At 42.8% G+C, this 21,166-nt stretch overlaps 1 protein-coding gene across 1 annotated transcript in view; it reads right to left on the bottom strand.

The window, feature by feature from the left end:
* Positions 1-1,082: 1,082 nt before the first annotated feature.
* Positions 1,083-21,166, bottom strand: part of AMK2 (adenosine monophosphate kinase) — a 41,580-nt gene continuing 21,496 nt past the window's right edge. The window contains exons 5-7 of the mRNA XM_087671566.1: positions 3,682-3,828; positions 2,377-2,451; positions 1,083-1,429 (exon numbers count right to left, since the gene is read on the bottom strand). Of these exons, the coding sequence (XP_087527692.1) occupies positions 1,331-1,429; positions 2,377-2,451; positions 3,682-3,828 (321 nt within the window). The 3' untranslated portion in view covers positions 1,083-1,330. The remainder of the gene's footprint in view (positions 1,430-2,376; positions 2,452-3,681; positions 3,829-21,166) is intronic.

Genomic DNA, 21,166 nt, shown 5'->3' with positions numbered 1-21,166 from the left:
TGTTTTACGTGGATCAAAACAAGATACTATAATGTCCATGTTTTCGTATAGACTAATCCGTATTTGCAGCTTTGTTGGTTTCTTGAACTTTTATACGACACAAAAGTTCACATGCCAATTAATATGCCCAAATATCATATCCTCCTACAATTGCACATCAAATGTTTCATCCAAAGTTAAACAAGAGAATGCCACGGGACCCCTACACTTTCAAAACACTCCAAATTATTTATTTCAAAGTATACACATGGGACATATTGCCCCTATTGACATCAACAAGGATTGCTTTGACTTATATTGTGGCATAGGTTTGATCTAAATGCAAAAATGACATTTTAATCTCCCTATTTTCAAACAAACTCATCCACATCCACGAATTGTTTTGGTACCTGATCCCCTTCTTTCGTCCTAAAACCTTATGCATGACATATACATCCAAATATCATGTTCTCATGTTTTTTTATTAGTAATAGGTCTTGTAATACAATCTCACCCCCACAAGCATTTACAAGGATTGCATTGTGTGTTTGCATGGCACACACACCATTTCTATCCAAGAGGACAATAGTGTAGCTATTTCCAAAAATACCCACCCAAATGTATCAATTTTTTTGGTAGTTGTTCATTAGGAAAAATGTGTCCCACACTATTACATCCAAATGTGATATTATCGAGCACTTCAACAAATTTTCTATTCTAGACTTGAGCACAAATATACCAAGAGATGAATTCACTAACCTCGATATCGATGTAATGTAGCCACTATTGTATCACTCCTATGAGCATCAACATGATTTGCATCATGTACACATGTACTAAAATTTCAAAAGCCACCCAAAAGGGCATCCTAATGTCTGCTAAAGGTACCACACTAGCGTTAAAGAAATGCCAAATTGCATGCCGTGTCTTACTGCCTTTTGCTCCATTTTCTCCTCACATAGGTTAATAGTCACTCCAAGTTCACTATGAAGGTTCAAATTCTTAACAATGTTTTGAAAACAATTTAAAACTTTATATTCTAGTTTCACCCTTACAATCAAGACAAAGAAAAGCAGTTAGACTTCAATGCAAAAGCACTCTAGTCAAAAAGGATGAGCTACTAGTTGCATCAACTTTATTTGTTAAGATAAAAAATGGATCAAACATTATGAGAGTTGGAAACCTACCACTAAAGTTTTTTCTTATGGAGCACAATGAGTGTTTATGTGAAATGGGAGTTGTAATCAGAATAAAAGAAATCCTATAAAAGAACAGAAGATGTCGGCATTCTCCGTGTAAAATGTGCAAGAAACTTCAGTTTTACTGCAATTGTTAAATGTGGGTTGCATCTCTAAGTCAGCAAGGTGCTTTGTGATCTCTCTTCTTTCAAATCACAAAGCAAGTTGTCAATCTCTTTGAACACAACATCTACTGGTTGGTTACCATCAACCTGTAAAACCATTTCACATATTAGTAGAAGTTTTAACACCACATGGATAACAACATACACACATGTGAGTGACAGTAGCATTCTTGGTGTAAAGTTAACAATCAGCAGCAGAAAGAGACTTGAGATGCCAATTTCATAAGAGATGAAATGCTCATCATAAAACACAGGTATACAAAAGCACATCACTGCAAAAATTGAGATCGAGGCTGGACACAAATGCACTACTTTATGGAAAAAAGACATGTTTAGACACAATGTTCATATGAAATGCACACAAGGAGAACATAATGTGGACATTGGAATCAATCAGAGCTTCGCTCTAACTCAGTCTACTCTTTTGAGAAATTAAATACCCAGGTTTGGAACACTTGAATAGTGAACTTGCAATTGTCTCACTCACTCGCACCAACAGACTACAGTTAAGCCAGAATGCTCTTCTCTCCCCCAGATCAGACACACACCCAAACGGCACCATGGGGAATACCTGCACCCCCACGCCCCCCTGCAGCAAACATAGGTCACCTTCACCAAATATTAGCCGAGCGAGCCAGTATGTCTGCATTCCCTGTGAATCTATATAGTTCTTTAAATAATCTGGAGTGAATCTATTGCAGTAAGGTCTAGTAAAACTGCTAACATAGAAACCATGTGATTACAGCAAGCCAGAGACCCTACAAGCCTGTGTATGCTAGATGCATGTGAGAGTAAACCTCAGTCATATCAGCAAAGTATCCAAAGTCATCAAGTTCCTAAAAAACCTTGGTGAGAATTGTGCTGCCAGAGTCGGTGGAGAAAAGCTTTAGTTTCAGAGCAGCCTAAAACTATGTGATTCCTATTGAAAAATGTCACAATTGTAGCCTCCTTCCAATAGCGTACTAAAAGAAAAAAACGAACACACTAGGGGTAAACTAGGTTTCATACCCAACTAGTATGGCATGCAATTTTACCTTTTTCAAGACATCCTTGTAAGTTGACAGCACACTGTCCACATTTTGCGAATGTGTTTTTAGGCGAAGCCTGGCCTGTTAAAAATATCATTGTAATACATTCAATATAGATGATTCAGAAAGAATAACAACGATAATCAAGTGCTCAATTTTACAGAAAATGGCTCAAAGTTAAGCCTATTAAACAATGCCAGGTGCTAACAATCAAGATACATTTGGACTACACATTGGCAGCTTACATGCACTAGCAGGCTGCATCCAGTAATAGAAAGTATTATATTTTGTGCTAAGGCTAATAGAGCTGTATGATGATCGGGGTTTCTCTAAGAGGAGAGGGGAGGATGACCATTCTTGGAAGAGTGATTTCTTTCCTTTTTCTGTGCACTTTGCTTTTTCTCATTTTTTGGCAAGAGGCAAGATGTACCGCAACCAGAACTGCTTTCCAGACTTTCATAATCAGCTTCAAACTTTAGAATGCATATCACTCCTGATGTTATGAGTGTACGTTTGTTGTGTAACTTGCTTTAGATATTTACTGATCAGATTGACCATGGCTATACTGTTTTGAACATCTGGGCAACTCCTAAGCTCTGCTTTCATCATCAGCTATAGCCAACAGTTAATGCTATGCTAGATTTTTGGCTTACAATATCCGTATCATCCATGGCCCACTCAAACGGAATACATGGTACCTCAATTACTGCTATGGAGCATGATGTAAGGCCCTTGATTGGAGTACTCTTAGACGAAAGGACCATAAAAGTCATCATGATTCCATCCACTATGCTGCTAGCTCAGACCATCCAATGAGAGATATTTTTGTCTCGTCTTCTAAAGTTTGCTTTGCTATTGCAGTTGATCATAGGGCTTTCAGGTTCTCTTCTATGATTCTAAGCCAGTTACCAAGTAGCTAGATCTACTACTTTTTTTCAAAGGTATAAATGGAAGGTGATGGAATTTACCAAAATCTATGCATATAAAGAGACTTGCTCAATCTAGAGCCTACAATGAAAAGGACAAGTTTGAAAATAGTAAAACCAAGTGTGAATTTTAGTCAAATATTGCACTGAAAAGTCAACACCCTAGACTTTTTACTCTGAGGCACCCACACACACTTGGACCTTCATTGTTGACAAGGCCACTACTGAAAGGAGCCATGATAGCAAATGGCATTCTATTGAAAGCACACAGTCTACTTTAATACAGATGCCTGAACCTAGTTCTTCCATGCATGTCAAACATGATATATGAATATGTAGGGAGCTCAAACATGTAAAAAGAAATATTCAACGCAACATAGCTGACCTGGGCCTCTGTGTCATCAAACCGTTGAGTTAACCTTCTTGCAACCTCTTCGTTCTCTGGAGGTGAAAACTTGAGATGATAAATTTTTCCTGTCACAGGATCAAGCCGCCTCCCTACAACCCTTTCAATGAGGATGTTATCCGGTACCTGCATGAAAATATCAGGTAAATATCATCAAGTTCAGACAGCCAGTTCTGAATAACTGACATCTGAATTCTTGGAGTGATTAAGCTTACAAACGCCTCCTCAAAAAAAGCCAAGAAAATAAACTTTCGCTAAACTAAGTTCCCAGATCCAAACTTGACCCTTGAGTGCTCCTTAAATACTCCAAACCAAATGATAGAAATACCAAGTTTGGGGTGCTCTGATTATGATTGCCATTACTGTAAGTATGCTGCTGCCACACTTTTGACATGTGTAGATTGATGATTTCTATCCAAGATTTCCAGAAAAGCTCCCTTTCACAGAGCACATAGAAGCTCCCTGTTACAGAGCACACAGGGAGGATGCACGAATAAGCAAAGAAAACAAGGCTGAACAAAGACATAAAATAAGCCAAACATCTGATGTCTGAATGCCCTCAGGATAATGGCCCCTGCAAATGAATGTGAAGTGCATTCCCATCATTTCTCAAAGACATTGAAGGATAAATGGAAGATGCAGACACCCAGAAAGCACATGGCCATAGATAGCCAAAGAAGCAAGTGGGTCCTACTTAAGGCAGTGAACAAAGAAAATACAACTAGGAGCCAAATAAAAGAGGTACATTGTACAAAGCTCCTAGTGATTCCCTCTGAATGGGTAATAGAACTCAAAGCAAGGGAGAACCACGCTACCACTGTTGTCAACATGGTGATGCAGGCAACCTCCCTTTGGCGTCACCTTGGTTTCTTCTCTTTGCAAGAGAAATGGGGGTGCACTGCACATGTTACCCTGCTCATTTCCTAGAGACGGGCAGTCACCACTAGGTGGGCATAACAGAGTTGCCAGGTAGCATGCAAGCAGATGTAACCCTACTTATTTCCCAGAGACTACCCAAAAACGAATGGATGCGGGCATTTAGTTTGTTCCAATGCACTTGAGCCTTTGCCAACTCCCACTTATCACTCACAGAGAGTTTGGGCTCGTCTCTTGATGAAGGACGATGAATAGCCTCCGTAACAAGCTTTGCTAAATCGTAGGACTCCAGAATGGCAAGCATCATAACACACCAAATGCGATAGTTCTCGCCGTCGAGCTTCTGATCTGATGGAAGAGCCGGTAAAACGGTCCCTGATCACCTAAAACTCTATCTCAATCTCAAAAGACATCTTCACCTAAAATGCCTGCATAAAACACAAAAAGCAGCCCCCTCAAACTGTGAAAACGTAGCCTGCTAGAGCTCTTCTTCGTTTGTCCACTCCTTCACCCACCGAAGGCGATTGAAAAGGTAAAATTTGCACTTAAGGCCCAAAACACAACCTTCTTTCTTCTCAAACAGCAAAGATCAGCAGCAACTTCAACAACTTTGCTCCTTTCTCACATGCCCACACTTGCCTTAGCCTTGTTCGAATGCACAGCCTTCCTGCTCACCCTCGAATGCCGAAAACGCAGCCTTGTGTCGCACTAAAATCTGCTCTTCAAGTAGGTCCACGTCCTTCAATGCTCTAATACCATGTCAAAGTGAAGCAGTGTGGAAGCGAATGACCAAGACTGAGAGATAGAGTGTGTTTTGCCACAAATTACAGCAACAACTTGCTAACTTACAAGTTCACGAATCATCATGCCTCCAAAGTCCGATAACCTTTGGAACCATGCGACCTTGTTGGGAAAGTTTGCAAGTCCCAACACATCAAAGAGGGTGTGCAAGTATTGTGCCAATAAGTATGCTAGGCCTTTGACTAGATTTAAGGCACATCTCATCCACATGAAGAGATTTGGAATAGGTAAATGCTCAGTAATTCCCAAACACGTTGTCGGAGGGGTTTTTGTCGAAAGGTCGAATCCACCGGGGATCAGAGGTAGAAGGAAGTAGAGATAGGAGATGGAAGAGAAGATAAAGAATACACGAGATAAACATAATAATGACAAAGCACAATGAATCAAATCAATATATATTGACAGAACCTTAAATCCTTTGTCTGGCACTACTCAGAAGCACTCTCCAGGCATTAGATCTCCTAGAGCTCCCTCATAGAACAAAAACGTGGATCAGAAATAAGAGCTCTTTTTATGTTGCTTGGAACCCAAATCTAATGGCTCTGTTGTCTTCGGAAGGGGGGTAAAACCCCAGGATACCTACTCACGGATCTTCCAGATCACTCCTTCCAGTTCAAAGTGCAGTTTTCAGCCTGTCAATAGCAATCGCGACACGCCCGATTTCGCTAATCTCTCTTTTTTGTGAAAAATCCCATAACTGGCTGAAAAAGTAACTTGTTTTTTTACATGCCATCCTAATCTAGAATCTTTTCTAACTTTTTTGGATTTTTACAATAAATAATATCAAAACCAGGCTTAAATTATCCAAAAATCTAGTATTTTTGGATAATCCATGTCACGGACACTAGCACTAATGACTCAGATCACATTGACTCTCTACATTAATAAGAAAGTCGAATGATGATGCACTCCAGAGTTTTTCACACCGTGTTCGCGTAGTGGTATGACATCCACCCCCTCTGAATCTGCACATCCTTCGGTATATGCCAAAATCCTAGTTGTCACCAGATTCTGAGTCCTCCTCATCCTCTGTAACCATATCCTTTGCTTCTTCATCTTCCATATCTTCTTGGCTAGCCCTTGTATCATGGCCACTATTTTCTTTCAGTTTTGGCAACTCATAGGCATTAGATTCCTGTCTCTTGAATAATTTGATTATTTTCCCTGCTACCGAAAGCTTTATGGGTGTCCCATCCAACTCATTTAATGCATAAGTAGCATTATCAAACACCTATCTTACCACATAGGGTCCAAACCATCTTTTGGAAACTTTACGGATGGCACTATACTAGTTGTCTCAACTGCTATCATAAACCAACACCCAATCTCCATCTTGTATGGTTCTTAGTCTCAGTCTATGTCTTTGTCAAACTGTTTCTTGTTCTGTATCCTTGCTGCCCTTAATTTTGCAATTGCTACCTCTATGTCTTCTGACCAACTGTCTAATGCGCAAGGCCAACGACTCCTCTCAATTCAACTCCTCCTCCCAAGGTAGCATACTCCATGTGACTGTCATCTCTTCTATCGGCATGATAGGTTTTTGACCATACATCAATTTAGCAGGCATATATCCTGTAACAACACTATGTGTTGTTTTGTCAGTCCACAAAGCATAAGGGAGCAATCGTGGCCACTCTTTTACATTTTCTCCACATGCTTTTGCCAATGCCTTCACAATAGGTGAATGACCTCTTTCACTTTTTCCATTTCCTTCAAGATTATAGGCTGAAGTTAAAGCAAGCTTTATCCCCAACCATGCAAAGAAATCATGAGCTTCATCTGCATCCAACTCACCCTTATCTGCTGCAATTTTTCCCACACAGCCATACCTACAAAAGATCTCTTCTAAGAGAAAAGTACACGCAGTATTTGTTGTCTTAGTACGTAGAGCTCTCCCTTCCACTTGATTAGTCAAGTCTTCACAGGCAAGCACAAGATGTCTCATTTTTCAAAGACCTGTAGGCATCGTGACTAAATCCACCACCCACTTAAAATGAAGAGACAATGGATACGTGGACTGCAGTCCATCCCAATGTCTCACGGATGAATACATTTGACATGTCATACATGTTTCCACAAAGTGAGCAACATCTTTATACATACCCTGCCACCAATATCTTTCTTTGATCTTTGCAAAAGTACCCCAAACACCTCTATGGCCAGCCCACAAGCTTTCATGAAATTCTTACATAACATTTACTTGTGAAGCTCTATCACTCAAAACTTGCAATGGCATATCCTGTTTCTTTTTAGCATGTTTCCATAAGTATCCATCTTTTAAGAAAAACCCATAGGCTTTCCTCTTTATCTTCTTAAACTCCTCATCTGGCCATTCATCTCTCTTTGTTAATGTACTGAGGTATTGACCAATTTTCAGCCTCTCCTTCATATTCGTCTTCTAGAAACACTTCTACACAAGATGCAAAACATCTTAAGTGTCTTCTCTTTGTTGTCTAAGCTGCTATTAATGCTATAGCAACACCTTGCTTTGCTAAATTCACTCTTACAACATCATTTTCAACCGCAAGAAAGTCATGTTGTTCCTCCTCATCCATCATCCCATCTTCATTCTCATAGCGTGCTCGAGATAACATGTCTGCCACTGGGTTATCTCTTCTTGCAATATGCTGAAATTCAAGGTTCAAAGATTTGATGTATGCAATCCACCGGAGCATAGCAATGTCTGGGGTAGCACAACTAGTAATCATACCCAATACCGGTAAACAATCAGTCTCAATGACTACACGAGCACCCATAAAATACTCCTTATCACATTTAAGGACTGTCACAATTTTCCATAATTCTCTTTTTTCCTGTAGGTACCTTCTCTATCGTTCAGTCAATACTTTAGCACCAAAGCGTATTGTATATCTTTCCCCTTCGTCATCATCTTGCTCAATTGCCCATCCAATTTCGATTGGGCTTGTATCAACAATAATAATAATAGACTTTCCATGTGAATAGTCAGCCTTTCTTAATGTAGGAGCAAATTTTAAGAGCTGCTTCAATTTCTTCATTGCTTTCTGATGCTTCCTCTTCCAATGGAATCTTTGTCCTTTCCTCAAGAGCTGATATAGAGCATCAGCTACATGTGCAAAGTGAGAAATCCATATCAAATAGAACACACATGAGCCCAAGAATCTACGCACCTCTGATACATTCGTGCATACATCTTGCATTCTATCAATCCCATTTATTTTTGTTGGTGATGGTCTTCGCCCATAGGGCCCACACATATAACCAACAATCAAAACCTCTTCAACTCCAAAGACAGACTTTTGTCCAAAAAGAGTTAAATGCACCTCTTCTAGACGCGTCAAAATCCTCTCACAATTCACAATATGGTCTGCAACAAACTGTCTGCATCCAAGAGCATCCATCTCTTCATTCTTTTCATCCACTGCACACCCTTTTATTGGAACATCATCCAAGAAGGGCATTACCAATTGTGGTATAAAATCCCTGAGTACCCTATTCATAGCATTTGTCATGTGTGCCACTGAGTTTGTTGCATCCTGCGGGAGAGTACACATCCAAACTAACCCTAAAGGAGTCTTCATGGTTGTGATATCCCTGCTTTTAATTGCAAGCTCAAACTAATCATATCCCAGATCGCCCAAAGAATAAATCGCTCTGCCTGCGAAAGCCTCTGTAAATTCATCAACCACAAGACCTACACCCACATTTCTTATGGTCACTTTATTGACCAGTTGCATGTCTTGAATAAATCTCAAAGCTCCATTCTTTTTGGGCACAGTAAACCAACGATTTGAGTACAAGGCTGAAGAGGGCTCTAAGATCTTCATGCGAATCTTTTCATTTAGCAAATCCATCAGCTTTGGCAAGTAAGCCTTAGGCACTGGAATAGGCCTCAAGTTCCATGGTATATGTAGCACAGCAAATATTACCATAGGAGAGACAACACTTGGATCCACACAACCTATTTCACTTGGCTGAAACGCAAATGCCTTTCCATGCCTAGCCAACATCTGCATAAAACAGTCTCTCTCAGCAGGCAAAAGAAACCCTTCTGCACCAACTTTCAATTCCTGTAATATGTCAAATGTAAATTGATGACCTATATCTTTAGGATCCCATAAGCTTGGCTGCCTTGACATTTTTTCATACAAACCCTCACTTTCTGGTGGAAGTGGCAAATCAATTGGTTTCACCTTTTTATCAACTCTCTTATACTGTCTCCACAAGTGCTTCAGCCCATTGTAATCCTTCTTGCTGAGCAAACAATGCTATAACATCATACATGTCCAAGAACATACTAACAACACTCTGTTTTCAGCCTCATTTTCTGCATGTATAGTTGCTGAAATTTCAGCCAGTGTCATTAATATTCAGCCCATAAAAGATGCCTGAAATGCCTTCATTTTCAGCTAACAGTCCCAATGCTCTCGGTTCCTTAGTAGCCTGTTTCATAGATATGCGTTCAGCCTTGCACATAGCTTCCAGAGACTTAAACCAACATGAACTGTTTGCTGTAAACTGAGAATAACCAATAGTAAATACATGCTTCATTCCATCAAGAAGCAAGTACATTCTCTGAACAGTACTACTGTAGCCCCGCATTACAACAGTGCTTGAAAATCCAGGTCTTTGAATTCCCTTGCATTTGGAGCCAAAGAAGACTCTCGAAGCATATCCCGATTTCTCCCATCCTTGCTTCTGACTCTTGCACAAGCAGAACCATCATCAAGCACCTTTGTTTCCATACGCACTCTTGTAATATAAGGTTATCCCAAAATCACTACATATGAGGAATTATCTTGAACAAAGAAGTGTTGCTCTTCTTGTACATCACCAATCGTCACTTTTACATTAGCACATGCAGCATAAAGCTCTCCCAAAGAATTATTTGCAGCCCTCATATGCTAACCATGATCAATATCCACAGGCCATACACCATTTTCATACAATCCATGCTCAATGACATTTATCTCAGACCCATGGTCAAGTAAAGCAACACAAGAAGTTTCACATTCCCCTATTTTTACTACCGTTTCAGTGGTAGCCCTAGCCCAAGGATTTTTTGTGTAATGACTTCGAAGAATAAATCCTAGAGTCTCTTCCCCATATTGTTGCATCTGTCTTACTCCACCATGCATATTGCTACAAGACAATGCATTTTCAGCCACTTTCTTCTCTTTTCCCCATGTTGTCCACTGATTAGTAGCATCTTGCATAGATAATCCAATACTTACTTCATGCTCATATTCAGCCCGAATACCAACAAACCAGTTTCCTCTTTAAATTGTAGCAATGCACTAGTGGTATCACCAAGAAACTGACGCTTCCTCTTAATTATATCAATGATCTCATCATGAAATTCTTGCTTGGCGATGCCAAGCACCTCTTCCAAGGTGAATTCCACCTGACTATTTAGGATCCGTTCTTGAAGAACCTTCTTAAGATCTATGGCTGTCTCAATGTCAAACTGCAACTTATATCTTAGCTACTTGCCCTTCTTTTTGCCCTCTTGTTTGCTATCCTGTTTTTGCTCCTGACTGACCTCTTCCATAGCATGCTCGGTAGGTGACTAATTTGTAGCTTTAGGCTGATCCACACTTCTTGTTATTCTTTTAGATGTCCCTGCATTATCTTCATCTCTCTTTCGTTTCTCTTCCACAAGTACATCCGTGTTTTATACCTTTGCTAAATACGCATACACTGAATATGCATCTTCCAGTGATTCCCAACCAGTTATGTCACGAATGTCTTGCCCTGCATGAGACATTTCACAATCAGTAACCTTTCTCTTTTCAGCTGCATGTAAAGCATGTATCCATATTTCAGCCTTTGGACCAACCATCACTTGGCCATACATTCTATCCAACTATAGACCAAAAGTAAAAGCATGTACCACCGCATAAGCATTTTGAACAGCCAAATCTTCCAACTTCTGCATACCTCCCTTTCCAAAATTCAAAGCAAGAGGCAATCCCCTTTCTTAAGCATGGATCTTGCCATCCTTCCCAAATATGAGATGTCGTGCCAAGGCATCTTGATAAGCAGCACAATCCTTTCTCTCATACTACAAACTATCACGCCACATACATCTTTTTCCAAGCTTAGGGACTACTGTCCGTCCCCTTTCCTCTTATCCTTTTTCATCCAATTTGTAACCTTCAATTGAAGATTCCGCATCCCTTTGACCAATTCATCTAAGACATCTTTCCTAACAGAGGGAACAATAGCAGGTACAACCATAGGGTTAGCTACAGAAGCGAGTGGCTTACTAGATACCTCAACTATTTTGCCCATAACACTGGGCAAGCTAGAGACATGCAATCTTTCTCTTCTTCTATGCTTTTTCATCACAAGTACAGTTACAGCTTCCTTGACATGTCTCCACTCTGTTTTAAGACCTGTCTCTGTAGTCTAATCCTCCAACAAATCATCAAGCTTCTCTTGAAGCTCAGGATCAGCTACCTGTAGAAACAATTCAATTTTCTGACTTGCAAGAACTTGCTGTTCTGCAAGATCCAACTGCTCAAATAGACTTTCAAATTCTCTTAACAATTTTGTAGCCACAAGACCCTTATTGGGTTGCAAAATCCACTCCTGAAAAGTCTTGTGCGTAATCAAACTGATATCTTCAATGTAAAATTCTTCTGAGTGTCTTCCTAAAAGCTACCCAGTCTACATCGTGCATGTATAATTCAATAATTCGCGCTTTCAATTCATGTACAGTAACACGTACAAAATACCGGCTCCATGCGAGTTGAGCCACTCCAAAGAATTCCATCTTATGAGCATAGTGTCAGAGTGCAACGGTGCGGAAGCGTAGGACTGAGAGAGAGAGAACGCAGAGAGAGAAGAGAGAGAAAGAGACAGTGGACGATGAAGATCTGCTGTATAAAGAATGCTGAATACAAAGATATGCAGATATATACACGGGCGCAGTGCGCTGGACTGCGTGTCTCCACCTCGACGATGCAACCTGCTGTTCACCTCGAAGTCCGCTGCAGTCTGCACTGTCTGCTGTCTGAAATCTGCGAACAGAGACGGAATCTGCGCGTCACCGGTCTGTAATCTGCGAGCAGAGAAGTGTACCAGACTGCTGAAAGTGCCAGGTATAAATAGCTGAAAAACCGGGGGAAAGAGGGCGCCAAAAATGGCCAGGCGGCTGCATTAAATGCAGCCGACTGCCTGCTGCAGGTCGGACTGCCACGTGGCAGTCCGACTGTGCAGTCCGACTGCAGGCAGTCCGACTGCACCAGACCTGGCCTGCTGCCCTGATCTAATCTGATCTCTAACACCCCCTCTCGGAGCCTGGGCAGGGCAGAAGCCTGAGGGATCTGGAATGTCTCCGAAGTAGAGCCTGAGGAAGCGCCTTCATAAACAAATCCGCAAGATTGTCCTCCGTCTTGCAGTACTCCACAGTGATGGTCTCATCCAGAAGCTTTTCTCGGATGAAGTGGTACTCGATCTCAATGTGCTTCGTCCGGGCATGAAAAACAGGGTTCCTTGCCAAGGCAATGCAACTCTCATTGTCACATCGCAGCAATGTAGGACGAGTCTGGGGGCACCCAAGCTCCTCCAATAATCTCCGAAGCCACACAACCTCGCATGTGGTGGAAGACGCGGCCCGATACTCCGCCTCAGTAGACGAAAGGGCTACCGTGGGCTGCTTCTTGCTACTCCATGAAATAACACCTGCACCCAAAGTAAAACAGTAACCTGTAGTAGACCGCCTGTGGTCCACATCACCGGCCCAATCCGAGTCGCTCCAACATGCAAGTACAAGATCTGACCCATCTGTCCCTGCGGGGTAATGAATCCCTAAATCAGACGTCCCCCTCAAATACCGAAGTATTCTCTGAGCAGCCTGCCAATGCACTATCTTAGGTTCACTCATGAACCCTGCCAAGAGCCCAACAGCAAAACATAGATCAACCCTGGTGTTGAGAAGCCAAATCAAAGACCCAATCAACTATCGATAGCGGGACGCATCCGCCAAAGGAGAAGCTGAATGGGAAGTGGCCTTCCAATTCGGATCCATAGGAGTAGATAGGGCCCGACAATCCTCCATCTCAAAAGACACCAAGAGCTCCTGTACATATCTCTGTTGAGAGATAAAGATCCCCCTCTGAGACTGATAAATCTCATGGCCCAAAAAGAAATGGAGTAGACCCAAATCCGTCATCTCGAACGTCCGATGTAAAGCTGACTTCGTCTCTTGGACCTGCTGTGCATCATCACCTGTGACAATCAAATCATCAACATATAAGACAAACAGCACACAACCATCCTCGGAAGTGTGAACATACAGCTGCGGATCGGCCTTGGACCGCCGATATCCCAACTAAGATTGGAGGAACGAATCAATCTTCTCGTTCCATGCACACGGAGCCTACTTGAGGCCATACAAGGCCTTCTTCAACCTGTAGACTTTCGCATCTGAAGATCCAAAGCCAGGAGGCTGCTTAACATAGATCTTCTCCTTCAAATCACCATTGAGGAAGGCCGACTTCACATCCAACTGATAAACAGGCCATCTCCTATGGCCAGCCAAAGCAAGAACAGCTCTAATGGTCGCCATACGAGCTGTGGGGGCAAAAGTATCATGACAATCAACACCTGGGCGCTGTGCAAAACCTTTAGCAACAAGGCGAGCCTTGTGCTTATCCAAAGAACCATCGCTAAGGTATTTGGTCTTGAAGACCCACTTGACTCCAATCACCTTCTTCTTCGGGGGGCGGGGCATGAGTGACCAAGTGCCATTCCTCTCAATAGCCTCCAACTCAGCTTTCATAGCTTTCTTCCATGGGGTGGACTGTAAAGCCTCCTTCACGGAGGTGGGCTCTCGATCCTGCATAACACGGGTCATCAAACAATAGTTGGAGCAAACAAGCTCCGTAGAATGTGCCTGGTGCCTCCGTGACCGCCGCGGACCATCCTGCGGTCCCCACTCCTCAGGAACCCCCTCGATCCCTGAATCACGGAGTGTGTCACGGGCCCAGCGAGGAGGAGGCTGAACCTCCCCTCGATGTTCTCCATCAGCAGAAGACTCTGGAATATCCACCGGCGGTAACTCCTCAGAGGTGTCTGGTGGAACAGTAGACTCTGTGTCAGAAACAAAATCATAATCAAAAGGCACGGGCTCCAGTGGAACTGTAGAAGGAGCCCAACTCTCCCCTGGATCTCCAAGAACGGGATGCTCCTCACCCATTGAAGTAGCCGGAATCTCCACAAACCGCACATCACGGCTAGTGTACACATCCCGCTTGACGGGATCATACAGTCGGTAGCCTTGGGACTGGGAGCTGTAGCCAACAAATACCTGTTTTCGGGAAGCTGCTTCAAATTTATCACGGTGAGCCTTGGGAATGTGAACATAGGCATCACACCCAAAGACCCGAAAGTAAGAAACATCTGGCTTCGTCCCAAAATAAGCCTCAAATGGGGTCATCCCTTCCACGGCCGAAGTAGGGGATCGATTAAGGATGTGAACTGCAGTAGCCACAGCCTCGGCCCACAGAACCTGAAGGGTCTGTCGGTGCTCCATCATGGTGCGCGCCATCTCGATCACACTGCGGTTCTTCCGTTCAAGAATACCATTATCTTGAGGAGTGTTGGTATTGGCAAACTCCTGGTGAATTCCTCTATCTGCACAAAACCGAGCAAACTCATTAGAAACAAATTCACCTCCCTTGTCGGATCGCAAGGTCTTCAACTTCCGGCCCGATCGGTTCTCCTCAAAGAGAAGCCAATCCTTGAAGTGCGAGAAAGCTTCTGACTTTAATGCCAAAAAGTAGGCCCATGTCATCCTGCTGTAGTCATCCACGATCAGCATGAAGTACGAGCTCCCACGCAAGGACTCATTCCTCATAGGGCCACATAGATCCGTAGATACTAGCTCCATCGGTGAAGTAGACCGCCGCGAAGCTGTGTGGGGAATGGCATCCCTATGCTGCTTCCCCTGAATGCAGGAGACACATGGCTGCTGGCTCACCACTATATCCGGCAACCCTCGAACAAGCTGTCCACGTGACGCTCTCCGAAGATAATCATAGTTCAGGTGACCAAACCGAGCATGCCATAACTCTGACTGTGACTGAGAGGTAAGAAGAAGAGTAGAGAGGGCGGTGGAAGACTTCAGTTTGTAAATGCCGTTCTCCTCATATCCGGATGAGAGAACCTTCCTCGATCCACGATCAAGGACTCGCACCGTAGTACTGTCAAACTCCACCAAAAGGCCAAGGGAGCAAATCTTATGAACTGAAAGAAGATGGTACCCTAATCCTGGTACATGCAAAACCTCTGAGGTATGGGTACCACCTCGTCCATCGGGAATAAGCTGCATCTTACCCCGACCTGCAATAGAAACTGAAGAGCTGTCTCCAATGAGAATCTGCCCATGCGACGGTCGCAACTGGGCAACACCATCTGATGAAGGAGTCATGTGCCGTGAGACACCACTATCAACAATCCACTCTCGAGCCTGGGGAGCCGCCATCGCAGCATCAAAAGCATTCGGTGAAGCGTCCTCAATGACAGCTAGATGAAGAAATGCAGCTGATGATGGTGCAGCCACCGCTCCAGAATCCTTGGTGTCCTTCTTCTTGGTGTCCTTCGTGTCTTTGTCAGGGCAATCCTTCTTCCAATGGCCAGTCTTTCCACAAATATGGCATGTGTCCTTCTCCTTGTCCTTCTTGGACTTGTTATCCCCCTTCTTCTTCTTTTGGTCCTTCCCCTTCTTTTGAGAGGCTTGACCTGTCAACGCCTCCGACTTGGAAGCATTCTGTCCCTTTAACTGTTCCTCTTGGTCCAAGACCATAGGAACCAACTCTTCCCACCGAAGAGTAGACTCTCGCCCCGAAGCAATAAGGACAGAGTAAAATGTACCGAATCGTGGCAGCAACTGGGACAATAGTATGATCGCCATGTCTTCGGAGGAAATCGGCTTCCCCGCATTCTGAACCTGCATCTGAAGCTGCCTTAGCTTGTTAATGTGCTCCCGCAGCAAAGAAGACTTATTTACGGACAAGGTCCGCATCTATACCTCCAAAGAAACCCGCTTCATAAGGGTCATCCGATTGTACATCTGATCAAGCTCCAGCCATATCTCCCGAGCCACCGTCAAGTGCTCGATGTGAGCGATCATGGCTGTAGTGCATGATAGAAAGAGAAAGGATCGAATCCTGGCATTCAGTTTGTCCCAATGAGACTGGGCCTTGGCCAACTCCGCACAAGCATCGGAAGAGAGTTTGAACTCATCTCTTACCGAGGGCCGGTCAATCTCCTCCTGTACCAACTCCGCCAAATCATAGGACTCAAGGATGGCCAACATCATGACGCACCAAATGCGGTAGTTGTCGCCGTCGAGCTTTTGATCTGCAGGAAGAGCCGGTAAGACAGGCACCTTCCTGTCCATAATGGCCTGGAACTCCAAGTCAATCTCTGTAGACATCTTCACCCGCAATGCCTTCACAAACGCAAAAGCAGCCCCCTCTGACTGGGAAAACTCAGCCTGCTAAGGCTCTTCCGCGTCCTGAAGCTTCTTCACCCGCCGAAGGCGATGAAAAAGCAAAACCTGCACTTATAGGCTGAAAACTCAAACTTCCTCCGCGTCAAACAGCAGTAAACAGCAGCAAATCCACCACCTGTACTCCTTTCCTGTGCGCCCACACTCGTTTCAGCCTTGTTCCAAGGCGCAGCCCTCCTGTCTGCCCTTAAACGCAAAAAACGCAAATTTGTGTCGCGATGGAAACTCCTCTTCAGGTTGATTCTGCGCTCAATCAGCCCTCAAACACTGCTCTGATACCATGTCAGAGTGCAGCGGTGCGGAAGCGTAGGACTGAGAGAGAGAGAACGCAAAGAGAGAAGAGAGAGAAAGAGACAGTGGACGATGAAGATCTGTTGTATAAAGAATGCTGAATACAAAGATATGCAGATATATACACGGGCGCAGTGCGCTGGACTGAGTGTCTCCACCTCGACGATGCAACCTGCTGTTCACCTCGAAGTCCGCTGCAGTCTGCAGTGTTGTCACAACTCTATAGAAACAGAATTTGTATCCTTTTTCATTAATTTGTCTATATAATGATTTATTAAATTTATTTCCTTTGCACTAATTAGATATAAAGAAAAGTGTATTGGAGCTGGCCACTGATGAGTGGTCACAGGTTATGGTGGACCCACGCGGTGGGTTAGAGAAAAGATAGTTCACACTTCCACCTATATGGCCCGATTGGGTGCCTGTGACTAGAACTCACGCATATCAGGGTTAGACTCGCACACAGAAAGGATTGATGCCTTGAAGTGTGGGCTAGATCCACCAGAACAGACAGTTACAATCAACAAGATGGCATGATCATGAAATGCTTGTATAATGTGCATGTGTGGGCTGAAAGCTTGAAATGCACATTTCTTTGCATAGGAAAGTCACATGAAGATTCGGATACCATTTTTGCGATGTACACGGAAAAAGCTTTCATATGATATCTATATTAGGAGATCCCTAAATTTTAGGAGATCCCTAAATTTTAGGAGGTCCCTAAATTTTAGGAGCCTCGAATTAGCCTAAAAATGCTAGTCCTAAAAAATAGGGATGTCATTCTAAAAATAGTAAGTTCTGTACTCTGATTGTGCTAACTAAATTTGGTTGTTTCTATTCTTGACAGTATTCAACCCAAAAAGGAAGGCCATAGAGAAGAGACAAGTGTCAAGACACTTGTCACACAAGTTTCCAAGTGTCCCACCACTTGTCACATCTCATGACATGTGGATGGACACTTGTCTTGTGCTACTCCACTTTCCCCTTTTGTACTAGCTCTCCCCTCTCCTATAAATAAGAGCTCGTTTTTCTTCATTCATCATCATTTTTCTTTGCTGTAAACTCATGTACAGCACCCATAGATAGCCAGAAACTGGCCCCATCCATCCCCATCATCATCCCCCACTTCTCCATTATCAAATTCCTCCATATTCCCTCTTCTATCACTGTTGTTTTACAGGACAACAAGCCTGTAAATTCATTACATCACCTCCTTCTCGAGCTCTTTCTTCCATTTTAGCAACAAGAAGCAAGCCCTATCCATGTAAGGCTAATCAACGATGGAGAAAGGCTGATTTCCCCTCTTTCTTCTCTCATACTGTAAAGAAATCAGTTCTTATCATTGCATAATAGATAATGCATGTGTGTTTGTACATCTTTGCATGATCTTGTGAGAGTGTGAATTACTTCTCCTCACTCTCAGGTTGATTGTAACTGAGCTCTTCCCTAAGGGACTTGGGTTGAGCAGAAATACATTCTTTCGGGGGGGGTTGCCCATCTTCAACCCTCAATCTTGTTTCCATTACTTTTACATTTTCATGGCTGTAATTTTGTGAGTAATTTTCATTTTCAGCTTTAAGTGTTCATTCTCTTTTATATTAAATCTCGAAAACAAACGAATATCATAATTGTTAAGCATACTACGTTGTTCGGGGCGTTTACAGTGGTATCAGAGCTTTGGCTCGGTCCTCACCCCCAACACTGGTAGTGCTTACAATTATAAGTTTGTTTGTTTTCAGCCCTTGCATTGAGTGCTTGAGCTTTTTTTTTTTCTTAAGATTCTCAATGGATCAGTCGAGTGCTATCCTTCAAGCCATTCAAAGTCTTAGAGAGGAGAATCAGCAAATTCGTGAGCAACTTCTCAAACTAGAAAAAGTTGAGAATCCCAAAGAATTCAAGGAAAGAAGCCCATCTACTTCAAGGAGACAAAGCCATACCAATGAAAGGAGCCGAACAAGAAGTCCAACTACTTCTAAGAGGCAGTCCCATTCTACTTCAAGACAAAGAAAGAGATCGCGTCGAAGCTCATCCTCTTCTTCAAAGTCATCTGGCGCCTATTCTGATGGATCCTCTTCTAGTAACGAAGAGTCACACCCTTCTCGTGGAAGACCTCATCATCGTCAAAGGCGTCGACATTCTTCACCCTCGTCTCCATCTTCATCCCCATCAAGCACTTCATCATCTTCAACCTCAAGATCCGAGCACGGACGAAGGCATAAAAAGAAGAAGAAGACTAAGTCACTATCTCAACTTGAAAAGAAGATCAAGCTCAGTATGTATGATGATTCCCGAAATCCTGATCTTCTTCTGAAGTTTATTCGTCAATTTCAAATTTTGTATGGTCGTGACAAGTATAAAGAAAAAGAAAAGATTAAGTTTGCAGCTTTACATTTAACCGACTTAGCCCATACTTGGTGGACGGGGTTGGAATATGATCATGCTGCCCCAAAATCATGGCGGTCCTTTATTCGCATGATACAAAGCCAATTTCTTCTTGTTCATTTCAAAAGAGATGTAAAAATGGAATGGGATCGGCTTTGGCAAAGGAAAAATGAGTCACTTGGTGACTATACCAAGAGATTTTGGGAGCTACTTTTGAAGGTCCAACATTTCAAGAAGATCAGCAGTTTGGAAAAGCTTAGGAAGTTTCAAGGAGGTTTGCATTTTAAACTTCGTACTGCTCTTAATCATTATCATTGTTCTAGTCTCAAGGAACTTATTGACCATGCTGAGACATGGGAAATGGAGCACAATGGCAACAAATCATTCCAAAAGAATGATAACAAGAGAGTAGCTGACGATGAGGAGTATTCAGCCCCAAATGAAGGACAAAAACAGCAGCAAAAGCATCCATCAAATCAAAAGAAGATGAAGCCCTATGCACCTCCTAATGCTCCTCAATTTCACTCCAATCTATACCCACAAGCAAAGCAACTTTCCGAAAAAGAAAAGCAACGCTTCATGAAAGAAAGGAAGTGTTTTAAATGTGGACAAACAGGCCACATAGCGAAGCAATGTCCAAACAAGGGACAAAGCAAGGTTTCTGACAACAAGCCTAAGTCGCCAGTGAAAATCAATGCTATCAGTGATGTAGTTGCAAACACAACTCACACTCCAGAGACGCGCAAATTATTAAAAGCTTGGGGACAGTTGCAAGGTAAGCAAGCACTATTCTTGATAGATCTTGGGGCGAATGAAAATATCATTTCCTTGCAATTAGCTAAAGAGCTTGGATTAAAGAATGAAGAGATGGACACTCCGGCAAAAGTTCGCCAAGCTTTAAATGCTAATGAAGGTGACACAGTGAAGACTGTGATACCCTACATTGGCAAGCTCAAGTTTCAAATTCAAGGCTACAGTGACGAAGATACCTTCTGTATTGGAGACCTTGATGGTTGCGATATGATTCTTGGCATGCCCTGGAATCATAGAATAGATTCAACCATCTTCTCTCAGAAAAAGAAGGTAGAACTCACCAACAAAGGCAAGAAGTACGAGATCCAAGCTGGAGTTTCTGGAGACACCATACCTATGGTAAGCCATATGCAAGTCTCTAGAGCAATTAAGGATTGTGTTCAATGTTGTCTGCTTTATGTCACTGATGTAAAAGATAATATGAATGCTGAAAATCAAGAGCAACTTCAGCTCTTGGAAAAGTATAAAGATTGTTTTTCGGAAGATCTTCCTTATCAGCTTCCCCCAGAAAGGCCAGAAGACCATCATATTGATATTATCCCGGGCAGTTCTCCTCCTAATATAGCACCATACCGTGTGAGTCGTCCTCAACAAGAAGAAATCAGAAAGCAAGTCGAAGACCTACTCAACCGTGGGCTAATTAGGCCAAGTAGCTCACCATTTTGTTCACCGGTTCTTCTTGTTCAAAAGAAAGATGGCACATTCAGAATGTGCATTGATTATCGAGCCCTCAACAAAATCACTGTGAAGAATCGGTTTCCTATTCCCAAAATTGACGAAATTTTGGATCGTCTAGGAGGC

Source organism: Lygodium microphyllum, chromosome 3 (genome assembly GCF_053477565.2).
Source record: "Lygodium microphyllum isolate KBCC chromosome 3, Lygodium_microphyllum_v1.1.10, whole genome shotgun sequence".
Taxonomy (NCBI): domain Eukaryota; kingdom Viridiplantae; phylum Streptophyta; class Polypodiopsida; order Schizaeales; family Lygodiaceae; genus Lygodium; species Lygodium microphyllum.
This window is presented reverse-complemented; position numbering and strand designations above follow the sequence as displayed.